The sequence below is a fragment of the Carettochelys insculpta genome, chromosome 1, assembly GCF_033958435.1.
Source record: "Carettochelys insculpta isolate YL-2023 chromosome 1, ASM3395843v1, whole genome shotgun sequence".
NCBI classification, from domain to species: domain Eukaryota; kingdom Metazoa; phylum Chordata; order Testudines; family Carettochelyidae; genus Carettochelys; species Carettochelys insculpta.
In genome coordinates, this window is record NC_134137.1 from 271,161,595 (window position 1) to 271,180,091 (window position 18,497).

The following is an 18,497-nucleotide window of genomic DNA, read 5'->3' on the forward strand; positions in this document are numbered from 1 at the left end:
CAGTTCCAGAAGACGTACCCACACTAGCTCTAATCATGTAGAAGTACTAGAACAAGCTAGCTACTCCAAATGTGATGATGTCTGAGTCCATGCACCAGTTTGAGTGGGTAGCCCTTCCCGGTCTTATGGACAGACTGCTACCTTGATTAGAGCTAAGGCAGGTATGTCGGAGTTGGAAATTACAGCTTCAGCGTAACCTGATTATTCCTTTCCGAAGGAAAATGCTAGCCAGATGTGTGCGTAAGCCAGGCCACCTGCAGAGTTCAAACAAGTTTCTCTAAAGCACCTGGACTAAACTTTGTAATTGTGCGGCACTACAAACACGGACAAACAGGGTGTAACTGCAGTGCTGTTTGAAAGTAGGTTCAAACATAGTTGCAAATTCTAGAACTGACAGGGCCTAACAGTTTACCTTTGGCAAGCAACCATTACGCCAGGGAAAGGGATAACAGGAAGAGATGTTGCCAGGAACAGCAACTTACATTTTCGTAGCACCTTTCAAACAATACACAAGGATTAGCTCGTTGACTAGGAGGGCGAAACACCGAAATGGTTTAACAGCACATAAGGCAGTATCTCCCACCGATTCAGGGCAGGAAGCAAGGGGTCAGTGGTACACGTCCCGCCCTTAGCCTTGTTTTGCACATGCATCCAGCATAAATAAGGGAATGTGCTCCAATTCACATCAGCCCCGACCTGCTCACTTGTTGTTTGCAGTACTCTGCTGTAAGATGCATATGAGGAATGTGCAGATCGGGACCAACAGAACTTGTTCCCCTAGTGATGAGCAATGGGAATGCATAGCCCTGGCCCATCCACGTAACATCCTGGCCCTTCTGCCCAGTCCCTGCTCTGCTCCCACCCCAGCACTTGCCCCACACCGCCTGCCAGGCACTCCTGCTGGGGTGCGGGGTTGGGGTGTGGGAGTCTGCCCAGCTGCAGCGCTCCAGATGCCAAGTGGGGTTGGAGGCTCACGGTGATCTGCTCATGGTGAGCGGTGTTGTAACATGGGAGCTTCCAAGTCCCCGACCTCCACTCCCTGGCTGGAGTGGGGCAAACCCCCACGACATGACCCCACCCCCGCAGTTGGAGGAGCACTGGGCAGGTGGAGCGGGTGATTCCCTGTGCCCCAATCCTGCTCCCTTGCCCTGCGGAGTGGGGTAAGCCCCACACCTTGTTCCTTGGCTGGAGTGCCCAGCAGAGCCCCCACGCTCCAATCCCACCCCTGGCAGGAACACTGGGTGGGTCTAGTGGAGCAAGCTCCAAGCACAGGCAGAACAGCAGAGTGGGTGGTGATGTGGGGAGGGGGTGCAACATCCTCCCAGGGGCCCATGTTTTTCTAGGAGCTATTAGCCACAGCGTCTATCCCTCCACCATTGGCAAGGCTGTCTGGAGTGGTGGGGGAGACGCAGCTAGATCTCTCCTACCCCTCCATCTCCCCGATCATTTCCCACCAACCCAGGGCCACCCAATGATCCCCTCCTGCTTAAGACACCACTGTGCCAGCAGGTCCCCCATCCTTTTGGTACCCAGTACCCTTTTCAAGAGCACAACCTTGATGTATACTGGGGACCCACTGTACTTTATCCAAGTGAAACTGCACAGAGAATCTGAGGCACCCAAATGCAAGTTGCTCATCCTTATTCCTGCATGGCTGTATTTTGCTCCATGGAAACCAATGGGGACATTAGGGGAGAAAAGTGTTATTCAGTGAGTGTTCCTGGCTACGTCTACACGTGCACGCTACATCGAAATAGTCTATTTCGATAAATAACATCTACACGTCCTCCAGGGCTGGCAACGTCGACGTTCAACTTCGACGCTGGGCAGCACCACATCGAAATAGGCGCTGCGAGGAAACGTCTACACGCCAAAGTAGCACACATCGAAATAAGGGTGCCAGGAACAGCTGCAGACAGGGTCACAGGGCGGACTCAACAGCAAGCCGCTCCCTTAAAGGGCCTCTCCCAGACACACTTGCACTAAACAACACAAGATCCGCAGAGCTGACAACTGGTTGCAGACCCTGTGCATGCAGCATGGATCCCCAGCTGCCGCAGCAGCAGCCAGAAGCGCTGGGCTAAGGGCTGCTGCACACGATGACCATAGAGCCCCGCAGGGGCTGGAGAGAGAGCGTCTCTCAAACCCTCAGCTGATGGCCGCCATGGCGGACCCCGCTATTTCGATGTTGCGGGACGCAGATCGTCTACACGGTCCCTACTTCGACGTTCAACTTCGAAGTAGGGCGCTATTCCCATCCCCTCATGGGGTTAGCGACTTCGATGTCTCGCCGCCTTATGTCGATTTCAACTTCGAAATAGCGCCCAACACGTGTAGCTGTGATGGGCGCTATTTCGAAGTTGGCGCCGCTACTTCGAAGTAGCGTGCACGTGTAGACGCGGCCACTGAGTGTCTACTCAGAGCAACTGCATTAACAAATTTTTGTGCACGAGTTCTCTCATATCTTTATGGTGTGGAAGCCATCACAATCTTGGATTTAACTCATTTGAAAGGTGACGCTTCCAGAATCCGTGTCCCTGCAACACTGGTCCAACAGTAAGTCAGCGGGAAAAGTACCATACAGTAGATCACCAACATCCATTTCCGTCAGCACCTGGGCCTGTTGACACTGCAGTTCAGCACCACAGCGGGCCTGCCTCAGCTGACTTGGGCTGGTGGGGCTCAGGCTGTAGGGCTGTAAAACTGCAGTGTAGTCCAAATATCTATACAGCAATTTTACAGTCCTGCGAGACCAAATTATTCGACACAGAGCAACTGCAGGTGTTTAATTGCCATGTTGACGTTCCCACCGTGGCCCAGTCTGGCCCTGCATAGCTTGTAAGATCTTGTTTGAAGACATCACAGCACACAATAGATGTTTTGTGCAATTACCTCCCCACAGCACATTTATTTCTAATTTCAATGGTTTATTGATAATCCCTGAATTCCTATTGTTGAAGAACTGCCCATAGGGAGAGGTGACAAGGTTATCCACTTGGTATTCATGGAGGGCTGCTTGCTATAAGCAGAGGAAATTGGCCATTATCACTAGTGGTAGTCATTAACATACCAAAATGGATTTATAATGCAGAAGAGGGATATCACTTATTTGTTAAAACTCAGTGGTTTCTGCTCCTGGCCCCTTCAATGTTCAGCCCTTTTTCCTGGAGTTGCACACATAAGTCACAGGCACTCATACTTATGGAGAACAGCCCTAGAACGAAAAAGCAGTCCTGTAGCACTTTAAAGACTAACAAAATGCTGTATTAGGTGATGAGCTTTCGTGGGACAGACTCACTTCTTCAGATCTGGAGATTCCAATCAAAGTAAACTGACACAATGAGAATTTAACAGAAAGTGAGAAAAAAATAAAACGAAAACTGACAAATCAGCTACATAGGACAGGAGTGGGGACAAAGAGGGGGCGAGGGGGAAGAAAATTACTTACTGCAAGTGATTTGTCAGCAGAACCTACTGAACTGTTAAAGACTAGAATCAGGGTCTCATTTCACCTGTCTCAGCTATCTGCAAGCTGGTACACTTGCTCATGTGGGTGAAAATAGACTTGGGAAGGTCTGGTGTAAGGCTTATTTTCTCTCTCTCTCTCTCTCTCTCTCTCTCTCACACACACACACACACACATCCCAACCCCTTTGCAGATTGCAGGCAGTGGCTTGGTCTAACTTTTCGTTGCTACAAGAACCAGCTTACAGAGACAATGCATGAAATACACCCTTATCCCTCACCACCGGTATGGCACTGCTTGTTCAAAGGCTGCAGGGTGAGGGACTTGCAGCCATTTGCAGGGCCCTGTTTCCTGGATTTAAAAACACACAGTGAATAACTGGTAAGGTCCAATTTTGGCTGTCTGCCAACACCAATGCTGGGGTATGTTGATGCAGGGATGAGCACCAATGGCTGCTTCCAGAGACTTTGTGATATGTGCCCTGTCCACACTCACAGCAGCCTGCAGAATACATATGTAGCTACATGCCACAATGAAAGCAGACTGCAGTCATACTTGTCACAGATGTGCATAGCTCCTTGCAGCTGTAACAGGCTTGAGGGGGTATGTGTGGGAGAACTCAGGCAAGAAAAAAAATGGGCAGGCTGTGTAGCTCCCTGCAGCTGTGAAAGGCTTCAGCAGGTAGGCGGCAGTAGGGAAAGACTCTGACTGTTCCCTGGTGTTGGAGCCTCTCACTGCAGCAAGGCTGTGGCACGAGGGCTGGAGGTCGGAAGGCATTTGTGCAAATTCAGTGGCTTGGGCCTCATTTCAGTTTGTGCATATCCCCACTCCTGACTTGGATAATCTGCCTTTTTCGTTTCCACTGCCCTGCCTCTGAGACTCCTGACTGGGTAGGAAGTCCAAGCTTGCCAGGCCAAAGCTTGTGACAGGCACCAGCAAAGATGGATTCCAGTTTGTGGCAGGATTGCACCAAGAAGCAGATCTGTAACAAAGACACTTTTATTGGGAATGGGTGGGCACTTGGCTAGTGAAAAATCACACAGGCGTTCCGCTATGTTTCGTTCTGTCTTCACCAGATAAGCTCGGCTGGCAGCTGGCAAAGGTTCCATGGCACACGCAACCTGGGCAACCCAATGCTTGGGTGTGATTTTAAACTCTGCTGATGTCTGAGTGCAAATGAACATTCTCTGCCACAGGCTTTCCTAACACCAACGGAACCAGTAAGTCGCAGACCACTGGAAAAAGCAAAGCTGTCCAGATTCACTGAAGCTGGCACAAGGAGGTCTAAGTTGCACCTCCCTTGCCATAAGGTTGGGGAGTCACACTGAAGGCAGTAGGCACTGTTGCCAGGGGCAACACCTCCCCCCCACAAGCTTCCTTTATGTTCCACTAGGATCCTGTCAAGAATTGCACCAGTAGAGGCTGCTGCAGAGATTCACTAACTCAGCAGCCCTGGTATTTCCCTTCTGCTTAGTTCCCCTTTCCTGCTACTCTAGAATCAGACAACATTCAATGAAACTGAAAGGAAACACATTTAAAACTAAAATAAGCAAAACTCTTTTTTAAACAATGCCCAATTTACTGGTGGAACTCACTGCCACAAGACGCCCTTGGCGCCAAGAGCTTACTCGTGTTCAGAAACTGATTAATAATTAATTCTGACCACTGTCCTGACACAGTTCCAATTGCCATCTCCCACTGACGTCAATGGGAGTTGGACCAGGAGGACTGAGTAAGAGAGTGGAGCTGTTAATTGTCATATTGTTAGAGCCTTTCGGACATCAGAATTGGTCTACAAGGAAAAAAGGAGATTGAGGAAAGACAGATACTGTGTGATAAGCTGGAGAGGTTCACCTGGATGTCCTGCTCTACAGCTGAGGCACAGCAGGACTGCAAACAAAATTTCACCCTTTCCCCACTTCGCATAGGTAAACTGAATGAAACAGATTTAATCTGCACAGGACTATGCAAGTGTTACCTATAGTTGCCTAAGGCACATTTACCCAGACCAAGGAAATTACCTGTGCGAGGAGACCTGGCTGGATCTGAAGAGGCTGGGCCCCAGGAGCCTGAGTGACAATTGGGACAGCGTTCTCCATCCGTACAGAATACCCAGCATGCTTTGAAGGGGAGGCTTGTAACCCTGTTCCACGAATAGAGAAGGGCCCAAGTTAGTCATCAGTATCACCAATAAGAAAAGGGGCCTAAAAATCAGGCCCTTGATTCCCACTTATTACATCCAGCCGAGTTTATTACACTTCCCCCAAGTACAAAGACATCTATCAACATTTGGCAGACATGACACACACACAAGGCTGAAAACAAAATATTTCCAAGGATAATGGGGCTGTATCTACACTAAAAACCTAATACCAAATAGGAAGAAGGGGCTTTCGAAGTCCATCGGGGGGGTCCTGTCTACATGGGCAGCGTACGTTCTGAAAGTGGCTCTTTCGAATCATGTGTGGCTGCCATTATGCTAACGAGGTGCTGCATATTCATGTCAGTGCCTCATTAGCATCTTCTGAACTGCCTCATTAACATGCCCCTTCTGAAAGGAGGGGCCTAGTGTAGACACAGCCCAGGAGATTAGCCCTCTTTAAACCTTGTGCATGATTTTAGAATGGCTGAAACCTCGTAGAGATATCATAATGTGACCTATACCAGGAGGCAAGTCTATAAAAAGGCAGAAGTTGCTGGTTTGCTTTCAAATTAAGCCAGTTAATTTTCAATCTGGCTAGACAATCACCACACATGGCTAGAAAAATACACTACTGAGAAAGGGCGATGCCTGCTGATGAAAGTGGGAGATTGAAAACAAAAGTGTACCCAGTTCTATGCTCCACCTTTGCACTGACCCACTTTGTACCTCTGGACTTGAAAGGGTTTAAAGACATATCACCAGACTGCATTAGTCAGGACATTTGAAACTGTAGTGTCAATAAGGCCTTGGCTTCTTTAACTCATGCTGAGATAGATGAGTTGGGGGACTCTAGGATCAACTGGTGTTAAAGTGACACTGCAAGGTCCTTGTATAAAAGCAGTTAGAGTATTGGCAAGTATTTTTGTTGACAGACCCTCCACCACCAGGACCAAATATTGTCTAGACTGGGCATTTATCTTTGCTATGGTGATGGGTGAAACTATGTAGGAGCAACCTCTATATAGATGGGCAAAGCTACTATGTACCCCAGTGCAGGTTATTACCCTGGTATAAAACAGGTGTACTGTCCACTGGTACAGAAAGCAGCCACGTCTGTCTCTCCTAGCTGCAGTGGTATAGCTGTACTGACAACTGGCCACTGATGGCTGTAATTGAGACAAATCTCCAGTACAGACATCCAGATTCCTCTCTATTTTTTTCCATCCATGGGTGGCATAATTTTTGTTACGTGCATGTGTGGATGTGCACCACCAATAGAAACACATGTTGCTCACAGTGGGCGGCTGTGGGCCCTGTCTCAATCAGCTGGGCGGCACCTGAATCTCTCCTGGGCAGCTGCCCAAGAGCTCAGCTTACAGGGAACACTGCAGACATCTTACTCTCCAGAGAATCAATCTGCTAAGTCACCCTGTGGAAACAGGATCACTGAGCAAACTGGGACCTGGTCAGTAAAATATTCAGCTCTCTTCACCTTTGCCAAAACCAGGCAGAGGTTCTTCAAAATATCCTGAGCAGGACAATGACCAGCACAATCGGATCTCCCGTCCTCCATTCCCGAATCACGAGCAGCAGCTCAACTGCTCCACATGGTCTACTAACTTCCAGATTTTCTCCCTTCAGAAATATTTGCTGGAGGGAGATTTCAAATGCAAACCCAATCAAACAGTAGAGGGGCTGGCTGCAAGGGGCAAGGCCTGTTTCTCACCTTGGAAGCCAGGAGGGCATACGATGAGGGCTTGCTGGAAGGGGTCAGGCCGGGCACAGATCTGCGCCGCTCCCGTCTGCAGGGGCATGCTCCGCTGGGCCACTGCGGCCATGGATGCAGCTGAAGGCTGGTAGAGTGCAGATTGGTAGTTTAGTATGGAGACTTCAGGGTTGGCTAAGGAAATAGTGGCACTGGTGGAGGTGGGAGCCAGGTTGGTGGCCTAAAGGAATGATGGGAATTAAAAAAAATGAGGGAGATGATATGTTGGAAGAAGCAAATCTAAAAATAAATGAATCTAAGTAAAACCAGCAAATAAAAAAAAATGAGGAGCAAAATAGAAAACCGAGGCACGCAGGGGCAAGGGTGAGTGACATGGGCAAAAGGCACATACAGGTTGAACCTCTCTCATCCAGCACCCTTGGGACCTGACTGGTGCTGAATGAGAGAATTTGCCAGACCACGGGAAGTCAATATTGTCTAGTACATTACCTACACTTCCACTGCTTACTGGGCTCTTAGAAGACATTCAGGGGTAAATTACAGCTAAATAACAGCAGAGAACACTGAGAGCCAGGACTGATGGCTGTACACAAACTTTCTGGGACCACAGGAAACCCATTAGAAGTGGTCATCCAGCTAACTAAAATCATGCTGGATTACAGATGTTGTTGGATGACAGAGTTCTTGATTACAGAGGTTCAACCTGTACTAAGCATGAACAGGGAGGCTCTCTATCAAAAGGGACTGCTTCCAAGCACCCTGTATCTTAGTTTGCTGTAGAGGGAGTCTCCAGAATGAAGCACGTCTCTTGAGAATGGGTTTGATTTGGGAGAACAGGGAAGAAATAGGAAGAGGAAGGCACTCAAAAGGAACAAGTCACACAAAGTCACACTGCTCTGTACGTGCTTCAGGCAAGATCAGTTCTGCTCCCAACACAAAACTGTAGGAGAATTTGGAGATTCTCACTTCTCCACCCATCACAACTACACACTTCTTTTGCTGAGATCCCATAAGGTGGCACTTTTTTTACCCCACTTAAAAAAAATAAAAACAACAACAGGACAACAGGTGTTAGGTGATGGAAACACAAGAGGCCATTAGAACCCACACCCTAGGGATAGGAGATGGAACAGGAGAAGTGGCCCATGGATCTGATTTTTGACTTACACTAAGAACACTGGAACTCCCTGATACTGGCAGAGCCTGACCCAGATCTTTGCTGCTGTTTCATGTGCAGGGACAGATTCTTTCACTCATATGCAGCTTAGCAGTGTTAACAGTCCAATCCAAAGGAACCTTTGGTAAACTGAGGAACTACTCAGTGTGAGTAAAGGTGACACAGTCTGGACCTTCCAGTCACGATTGTAGTGTTTGGTTATAGTAAGTTGTGCCTGTTGTTCCTTGGGACAGGTTAAGCAGCAGGATTTTGGGGAGTCTGTAAGCAGTGTTACTTTCCAGTCTGAATTCCAAAAGCAGGCCAAGAAAGGGTACCTGATTTTTGTAATTGTCAAACTGACTCTTTTAACCCTGAAACTGTGTGCACAACTGTAGTGCCCACTGCTTCATCAATCAATCAATCAATCAAAAGGGCCTTTCCTCACCGGAAGTAATAAAGAACAGAGCTTGCATGAAATTTGGATTTCCAAGATCAGTAGGATCACTGTGCAAATCTGGGTAAAATCTTTCAGTGCTTCTGTTCCTGTGGCAACAGTCCCTCATGCCACTGTTACAGCCACCACCCTTATATCTTCTGGTTACAACCTCAAAACAAGACTCCCATGCCAAAGAGTTCTACCAAGCCCTAAGAATGGTAGCCTCACCAAGCTTCAGTCTTCCACTGTCCTCCCTTTAATTACTCTCCTCCCTTTAATTACTGTTACACAATAGCAGGCTTTTACAATTTAAGTTACTGTGTGTTTAAAATATGCCAACATTCTACACATTGAGATCATTTGATGGTTCCCCTCTCTCACACTCCTTCCCCACACTTTAAATACACTTCTGTGATGATACAGGAGACCAAAGAGTAAGCAACAGATACAAATCTACCAACTCAAACTGTAAGCCCTTTGGGGTTGGGACTCTCTCCAACTGCGTGTACATACAGTGCCTACCACAATGAGGTTTCCATCTCAGTTAGGGCCTGCAGGCACTGCTGTAAAGACAAAGAACACGCATGGAGAAATACCAACACCAAATGCTAAAGCAAGAAGTGAGAGCAGCTGCATTTGCTAGCGCTGCTGGGTGCTGTGTCCAGGATGCAAGGATTTCATTTTACCTTAGTAGTAATCTGAACAATCCCTCATGCCTGCCTGATTGTCACGGAGTGCAACCCTACTTGCTGCACAATAAGATGCTGCCATCAGATTTTTTTTTCATACCAACTTTCCAGGGAAGTGAGGCTTATCATCCCCAACAAGATAAACTATGAAGCCAATATTTCTCAGTCACACACATACCATGGAACTAATTCTCCTGAATAAAATACCATGGACAGGGCTCAAGGAGATGGGTCGTGTGTTCCAGTCACAAGGCAGAAAGGAACCATCTTAGGGTGCGTGGGTTGAGAAGAGCACAACCTCTGCTCTCCGTTTTCTAGGGTTCTCAAGCTTTCAGGCCATGCCTGCTGCCAATTCCTGTACCTGGTTGTGGACAGTGTTGAGCTGGTTGTTAAAGGTCATGGTCAGGTTGGTTGACGTACTCGGGGCCACATGGGTGATGAAGGGTGTCTTGCTCTGGTTGACTGTGTCGTACATATTCACCCGCCGCTTGCAAATCTCCATGTTCTGGAAACAGGACTTGACGCTAGAGAAAGGGATGAAAGGGTGAGAAAGAGAAGAGAAGGAAACCCAAGGAGCAGAATTAACAGTCAGCTGTAGAAGCCTAGCTTTAGGTCAGCCTTTCCTTGATGGCTCAGCTAAGTAATCAGGCCACTTCCGGCATTTGCTAGATTAATCAGCATTTCCCAACTTTGTTTGCACATCCCCTTCTTCCCACAGCCAAGGTTCATACTGTTTGTGATGAAAAGGAACTAGCCGGCATTCAAGAGAAGACATGATTTGGCTTAGGATTGTGGAGTGTCCCATCCAGCCTCAATCCTACAGCATAAGTTACAGTCAGCAGCCAAAGCTGTCAGCAGTCAGGAGGGAGGAAAAGAAAAAATCAAAACAAGAAATATTGGGTCATTTTCTGTAATGTGACAGAGGATAGGGATGTGGGGAGAAGGCTGGCTAGTCTCTGCCCCTTTAGGATTCTTTTTAAGGCAGCTTTCAAAGCCTTTCCTTTGTAAGAGGAAGCTTTTGCTGTGTGTGGTCAACGAGATAGCTCAAATCTTGCTCAGCACTTTAAACATGTTGTTTGTTTGAGCTCAATCCTGCAAGCTGCCTAATACATTGGCCCTCACTCCAACACAGCACATAAGCATATGAAGGGTCCCACTCATCTTATGTGGCGTAAGGGCTTTCCTGAATCAAAGCTAGAGTGCTCAGAACTTTGCAGGATCAGACATCAAAACTGTCCCAGCTTGAGAGCCAGCAGTGGGGGAATTTTTAAATCCCCTCTTCCACAATCCCGCCACACTACCGAAATCCCACTGCCAAACACATTACCAAAACTAACATCATCATCATCATAATCACCAATAACCGTGGGCTCAGTGCCATTGGTGTCTGATGCCTCCCTATTTCCTTCCGTCTTTCCCTGTCCAGTGTGGAGTGGCTTAGTTTCTGTAGATTAGCCCCCACATCAGTCTATCTCATCTATCTATTCTCTGTGGCGTCTGCCTCCTCTGTTTCAACTGTCCATTATGTCGAATACGAGGGTCTTGACTTTTTGAAAATTATGGCAGCAACTAATAAGACTCAGTATTGAAAAGCACGATATTTCTTATCCTCGTTATGTAGCAATATACTCAATGTATAACAAAGCATATAAAATACTTTTGCCCTTCCACAGCACATTCCTTGTGAAGGAGATAATTATTATTATTTCATTGTTATAGCTGTGGAAACTGAGTCACAGAACATTTAGAGGGACATTGTGAATTTAATTATGGGCAAGATCTACAGATAGGACCACAACTTTTCCCAACGAGCCGATGACTTTCCACAATTAGGTCCTTTTCACTATTGTTTTAAAATCCAATTCAGATGGTTATTTTTCATCCAGTATTTCTCCCATGGTGTTTGATACTGAAATCTGAAATGAAGCCCCTGTCAGTAAACTTACAAAGAAAGGAAAAATAAATCTATTGTCTGTGATTTTCATTTTTTAAACTGAGAGAAATTCTGAAAAGTAAGTAATGCCTACCAGGACTGAATTTGTAAGTTTTTCCTTTTAAAAATCTAAGCTGTTATCAATAACATGGGTAAAAATTAGCGTTTCTGATACTGTATTTCTAAGCTGATGGTATCCCTTTAAAGAAAAATGCCCCTGACCATGCAGGAGTGGTGAGGAATAGAATCTAGATCCCTCGACTGCCTTTCCTGTCCCTTAACGTAGAGACCATACTTCATTTCAAAAGCACCACAACTATTTGGTTATGAACACAATTATATCTGATCAACAATTACTGCATGCTGAAACAGATGTAAGAGAATATACATGTACTTTCATTGTGTAAGTACTTTTAAAATCAATGAAATACGTTATCTGCAAAATATTTAGAAATCTGTGTAAAAATTAAAAAGTGATCTACTTAACAAATGTAGAATGCTATTGACCTGATTTTTGCAATGGTTTTAGCTATTTTAAACTATTTTTAAAAAGGATAATAAAACACTGAAAACAAAATACAGGTTGAACCTCTCTAATCTGGCGCCCTTGGGACCTAACTGGTGCCAAATGAGAGAATTTGCTGGACCACAGGAGGTCAATATTGTCTAGCACATTACCAACACTTCCACTGCTTACTGGGACCGTAGAAGAAATTTAGGGGTAAATTACAGCTAAAAAACAACATAGAACACTTAGAGCCAGAACTGGGACCACAGGAAACTTGGCCAAAACCATGAGAAGTGGTCATCTGGCTAACTAAAGTCATGGTGGACCACAGATGTTGCTGGACAAGAGAGTGCCAGGTGAGAGAGGTTGAACCTGAACTTAAATTTCACATAATACTACCATTACAAAAGAGTACAGCAAAATATGACCTGCTCCCTGAAATTCAGTGCAATAATATACTGTGTATTCTAACACATGTATGGAAAGGTGACCATACCAGTCAGAAAGACTGTGGGGTTTCCAACAGTTTAATATCCCTGCAATCAGAAATGCAAAGCTGATGCTTTGGCACTAACAAGTACAAAACCTCAAGAATTTTTGGGACTTGTAAGCTGTGTCTACACGTGCACGCTACTTCAAAGTAGCGGCACTAAATTCGAAATAGCGCCCGTCGCGGCTACACGTGTCGGGCGCTATTTCGAAGTTAACTTCGACGTTAGGCGGCAAGACGTCGAAGTTGCTAACCTCATGAGGGGATCGGAATAGCGCCCTACTTCGAAGTTCAACGTCGAAGTAGGGACCGTGTAGACGATCCGCGTCCCGCAACGTCGAAATTGCTGGGTCCTCCATGGTGGCCATCAGCTGAGGGGTTGAGAGATGCTCTCTTTCCAGCCCCTGCGGGGCTCTGTGGTCACCGTGGGCAGCAGCCCTTAACCCAGGGCTTCTGCCTGCTGCTGCGGCAGCTGGGGATCCATGCTGCAAGCACAGGGTCTGCAACCAGTTGTCGGCTCTGTGGATCTTGTGTTGTTTAGTGCAACTGTGTCTGGGAGGGGCCCTTTAAGGGAGCGGCTTGCTGTTGAGTCCGCCCTGTGACCCTGTCTGCAGCTGTGCCTGGCACCCTTATTTCGATGTGTGCTACTTTGGCGTGTAGACGTTTCCTCACAGCGCCTATTTCGATGTGGTGCTGCCCAACGTCGAAGTTGAACATCGACGTTGCCAGCCCTGGAGGACGTGTAGACGTTATTCATCGAAATAGCCTATTTCGATGTTGCTACGTCGAAATAAGCTATTTCGATGTTGGCTTCACGTGTAGACGTAGCCGTAGTCTTTCTGTAAAGTATGTTAAAGTAGAAGCTGCTTCTGGCAGCTGTATCTTCTCTACATTTGTACTTCTGTTCTTCCCTGCTTCACTGTCAAGAGAGATTACAATCCCCAGCATCCGTGGAGGCTTTGAAGTTCAGATTCTCAAATACAGGGACAATCACAGGCCTAACTTCAAATCAGCCAACCCACATTGGTTAGAGCTTGTTGCCGTTTCCAAAGGAGGAAGCATGAGGTTTCTTGCTGAGTTGGCAGGATGTTTAGCATCTAGAGGCCCAATCCTGAAGTTCTTATTCAGATAAAAACATCCACTGAGTTATTCCTGTGTAAGAACTTCCCCCTTTGTTGGGCACCTTGCCCAAAGAGGCCTGAGTAAGAACTTCAGAAATGAGGTCCTGACTGATGGAAGGATTCCTAATGTAGAACTGCAATCCATTGCTGCACATGTAGAAAAGGGTTGTTGCAAATGAAAGCACATTATTGCAGATATAGAGGTAGATTTTTGTCTATTATTTCAATGTTTTCACAGAACACTTTGTATGATCAGCTTTACATGAAAGCAGAGCTTGTTTTCTCTCTGTTTATAGCAATTATCTTGTGTTCCTACTGCACTCCTCATCTCAGTATCTATATATCCATCTATGGTACTTATATGGTCCCGCTTACCACACTGTCGGAGCACTGTACAATTCGCCCTCATGCAGCTCCGTGAGTTATGGAAGGGTTATTACTGCAGATTCACAGGCGAAGAATGACAGACTACGTACTAGATTATTAAAGGTTTGTAAGTACATGGAGATGCAGATATGCAGCTATTAGGGTTTTCAAAGCCAGGTGCCTAACTCACACTGATATCAGTGAGTTAGTTGGACAATTTTAAAAATACCACCACCCACCCATCTGCAGCAAATAACTTCAAAAATTTGGCTCTTTAAAAATCCATAGTGCAGCAGGGAATTGCACCCCAGTCTCCAAAGTCCCAGGCTAGTGTGTGTTCAAGCCTTATTAGAAATAAAACTTAGGTTTTAATGAGCTACACCTTATCCCACCCTTGTCAGGGAAGGGAGTATTTCTCTATTTTACAGATATGGAAACTGAGGTTCAAGTGACTTGTTCAACACCACACAGCAAGGCTGAGCAAGAGCTGGGTGCAGAACCGAGATTTCCTGTTTCCAGTTCCTTGCTCCAAGTCAGGAGTCTTTAGCAGGGGAGGAGGGTATAGGGATTATCCCAGGTGTTGTAATTATGACCACACTACCCTCTCTCCATATGATTAAATACAGCATGGTCCCAGCTAGACTCCAGCTAGATGGGAAATTGTTACTGGAAGGGAAGGATGGGTTGCACTGTGGATAATCTTAACAACCACAGCACCAACCCGGAGGATTGTTCATCATCTGTCACATGCATAAGTTGAGCTAATATTATTTGCACATGTATTCTCTGAATTTTAACATGACTGTTAGTATTTATGCAATATTTTCACAATGAACATAACATATCCCGCAGTCTTTTGAATGTGTGCTTCAGCAACACATTTCTTAGTCGTATTAGGTTTGGGGGTTTTTTAAACTGAAAATAAAAAATAAATTAGGCTTAAATTCCTTAATGACGACCTTTTAAAATACTTTTGCTAGATCCTTTTATCAACCCAAATGATCACCCTACTGCCCAGTCTCCCCACCACACCCTCTCTGTTTGACTCTTCTCTCGGACAACCCAGCCCAAGGCAGAGAGAAGGAAGCGTACTGTGTGCTATGGGGGAAATCAAGCAAGTGAGTCATGGTGACAAAGGGATGGTTCAGAGTTTCAATCGGAGTTATCCTCTTATCCGCATCAATAGTCAACATCTTCTTTAACAGATCTATAAACTCCCGCCGGTCTGCCTTTTCCACCAACATATCACTTCCTTCTAAATCCGTTGTCATATTCACCTGGAAGAGAAAGAACAAGGACAACACAGTTAGAAGGGATATGCTGAGGGTCAGGTCTCCAGCAGACCATTTTCTCTCTTGATTCCCCCATGTTTGTGTCTCCTGAGAGGACCTGCTGAGGTCACAAGGAAGAACCTGAACTGGCAAGTCATCAGGCTGGTGGAACTAGTGTCTCTATAGAGGCAGCTAAATATCTAGCTCATTTCAATCAATGGCCATTGAAGATCTTCATCTTCCTTTGCAGCTCTTGAACAGCTTCTGCATCATAAAAGACAAGCTCTGACAACCACAATGTATTATGTAGACTACTTAATTACACATCCTGCTGCAACAACAACAATGGCAAAAAACACAAACAAAAAAGATAGCCATTAGTTTATGGGGAACAGCACTATTTATAGATTGGAGGCTATTAAAATCTTTTCCGATTACAAGAGTCACTTTCTACACTTTAGCTAATAAGCTAAAATATCCAGACTTGTCTGGCATGAACTCTGGATCGAAAACATCATGGGTCATTTTGTCAGCATTAATTTTAGTAACCCATACCAACTCTACTATTACAACAACAAAACAAATAAAACAAATAAAATAAATAACAATTTTTTCTTTAAAGGTAGCAAGTGCTTTATAAAGTGGGTCACATCCCCCACCTCATTTTACAGACAAGATAACCTGAATCATAGAAAAGTTAAGTGACTCGACCAAAGCAAACCAGGAAGTTAGTGGTCGAGATAGGAATAGAACCTAGCACTTGTGAAACTCCTATTTATTAAACCACGCTGCTTGACATCACTTTTATGACTTTATCTGGCCTCATCTGTAGGGATCCAATGCAACATATAGCAACCGGGAGTTGGCTAAATTGATGAAGACCTGATGTTTCTCTGGGGTTAGCTCAAACTAGCTTATATGCAGAAATGATGCCCTGCCCCATTTGTTTGCCTTGCACAGACAAACAACCAGAGATCTCGCTAGCTACTCACCAACATTCTTACCTGTGCCATATCATCTAAACAGTTGAAAATGTACTTTCTTGCTTCCTTCGACTTAATCCCCGTCTCTGCCTCATGATCATCTGGTGTCTGCTCAAAACAGGGGAAAGGCAGTTACCTGAGCTGCTCTGGCAAGTGTAGGGTTAGGGTGATAAGCCAGCTCAGATGGATGCCTCAAAGCCCACTCCCATAGAGGCAAAGCCTTAGGCATAATTTGATTTCTGTATTGGGGGATGGCAGCTCCAGTTAGGCCAAAGGGGCCCCTCATGGTGTTAAAATTCCACATTTACTTCAGGCTTGCAGTTTTGGAGGGGAGGGGAGGAGGGCACGCTCCTTATGCCTCTCCCACCCAAACTACACCATGGACAAAGCCACCTGTCTCTTACTTGAATTGGTAACCTAAATAGTAACTGAATGCATTAATATAGCAACTTTCACACCTAAAGAATCCCAAAGGGTTTTACTGACCAAGATGGTCTCACTCATTGTTAAGCTAGAGGGCTCCCTGTTGGGAACAACGGACACAGTGTGGCAGAACATGATGCTGCCACTGTTCCAGGAACCTTTTTTGCACTGTTATCTACTTTATTTGTGAAAAAGGAAATATGAGTGTTAACTAGAGGGGCATCAAAAACAAATTCTGCCCAGCAGGGGTAAATTAAACGTTACTTCATCAATGAGAACTATCACCCATAGATTGTGAAGGTGTAAACAAAAGCCCTAAATAGATAGGATGGACTTCACTCTCAGAATATGTCTACACAGCAAAACCAGACTCATACAGTTTGCACTGTAGGGCTGAAAACAGCAGTGTAAACATTCTCACTCACGCAGCAGCAAGTCTCAGATAATGGCTCCACTGACTTGAGCGTGCGCTCTGGGGTTAAAAATACCAGTGCGGATGTTCCCACTTAGGCTGGAGCCCAGCTTTGAAACCCAGCAAAACTTCTACCGTGCAGTGCCAGGCACTAATTGCAAAGTCATCGCCCAGACAAGGGCTGCATACTTTTGTTATAACAGTTTTACCTCAGCTAATATCCAACTCAACAACTCAGTTTTGGTAAGCATTTCAGTGCATTGCATCGAGACAAGACTCTTACTCTGACTTACGAGAATGTTGTCTTACTTCCAGTTTAACTGTCAGGGTGGTTAACCACTGGAATAAGTTACCTAGGAAGGTTGTGGAATCTCCATCACTGGAGATATTTAAAAGCAGGTTTGATAGACACCTATTGGGGATGGTCTAGATGGTGCTTGGTCCTGCCAAGAGGGCAAGGAATTGGACTTGAGGTGACCTTTTGAGGTCCCTTTTAGTTCTAGTGTTCTATGAGTCTATGATTCTACTATTGAAAGATGAAGGAAACAAAGAAATGTCGTCCTACCTTTAGCCTCCACAATGGATATGGTGAGTCTGTATCCCTGTTGAAAAATCTTGTTGTCTTTGTCCCTGAACTTAATAAATACTCTGCTGGTAAGCCCTGTGTCTGTGAAATATAGCGAATCTGTAAGAGAAGAAGGAGAGGTCACTGTTCATCCTGTGAAGATCTGTGGTGATAGGCAGGAAACATTTAAAACAATGGAACAAAGAAAAAGAGAGAGAGAGAGAGAAAGGTGGTATCACGTTGGGCTTTATCAAGGATATACTAAAAGGAATGAAAGAAAGAGAATTTCCATGGCCTTTAATGGCATTTCCATGTTTATCATTTATATCTCAGGACATTTAACCTAGAAGTCTATAAAATATTCTTCCTCTAGCTTCTGAAGTCTGTGCAAATTCCTTCCTTTATCTTCAGACTCTAAGGGTGCATCTACACTAGCTGGCTACTTTGAAGTAGCTGGCACAATGTCGAAATAGTATGTGTTGCGTCTACATGTGCCGTGAGCTATTTCTATGTTGAAATCAACATTAGGCGGTGAGATGTCAAAATTGCTATTCCTATCCAAAGATGGGAATAGTGCCCTACTTCAACATTCAATGTTGAAATAGGGCCTGTGTAGACAATCCGCATCCCGCTACATCGAAATAGCGGGGTCTTCCATGGCGGCCATCAGCTGAGGGGTTGAGAGACGCTCTGTCCAGCCCCTGCAGGGCTCTATGGTCTCCGTGTGCAGCAGCCCTTAGCCCTGGGCTTCTGGCTGCTGCTGCTGCTGCTGCAGCTGGGGGCCCATGCTGTGTGCATGGGGTCTGCAA

At 45.7% G+C, this 18,497-nt stretch overlaps 1 protein-coding gene across 5 annotated transcripts in view; it reads right to left on the minus strand.

Annotated features, from left to right (window-relative positions):
• The window catches only part of HIPK2 (homeodomain interacting protein kinase 2), a 215,705-nt gene that overhangs the window by 38,352 nt on the left and 158,856 nt on the right, over positions 1-18,497 (minus strand). For 3 of the 5 annotated variants that reach the window (XM_075007475.1, XM_075007485.1, XM_075007457.1), the window contains 6 exons: positions 17,689-17,808; positions 16,298-16,396; positions 15,127-15,311; positions 9,978-10,140; positions 7,336-7,555; positions 5,488-5,609 (listed from right to left, as the gene is read on the minus strand). In XM_075007475.1, the coding sequence (XP_074863576.1) occupies positions 5,488-5,609; positions 7,336-7,555; positions 9,978-10,140; positions 15,127-15,311; positions 16,298-16,396; positions 17,689-17,808 (909 nt within the window). The remainder of the gene's footprint in view (positions 1-5,487; positions 5,610-7,335; positions 7,556-9,977; positions 10,141-15,126; positions 15,312-16,297; positions 16,397-17,688; positions 17,809-18,497) is intronic. The other 2 variants (XM_075007466.1, XM_075007448.1) reach the window with 2 other exon arrangements.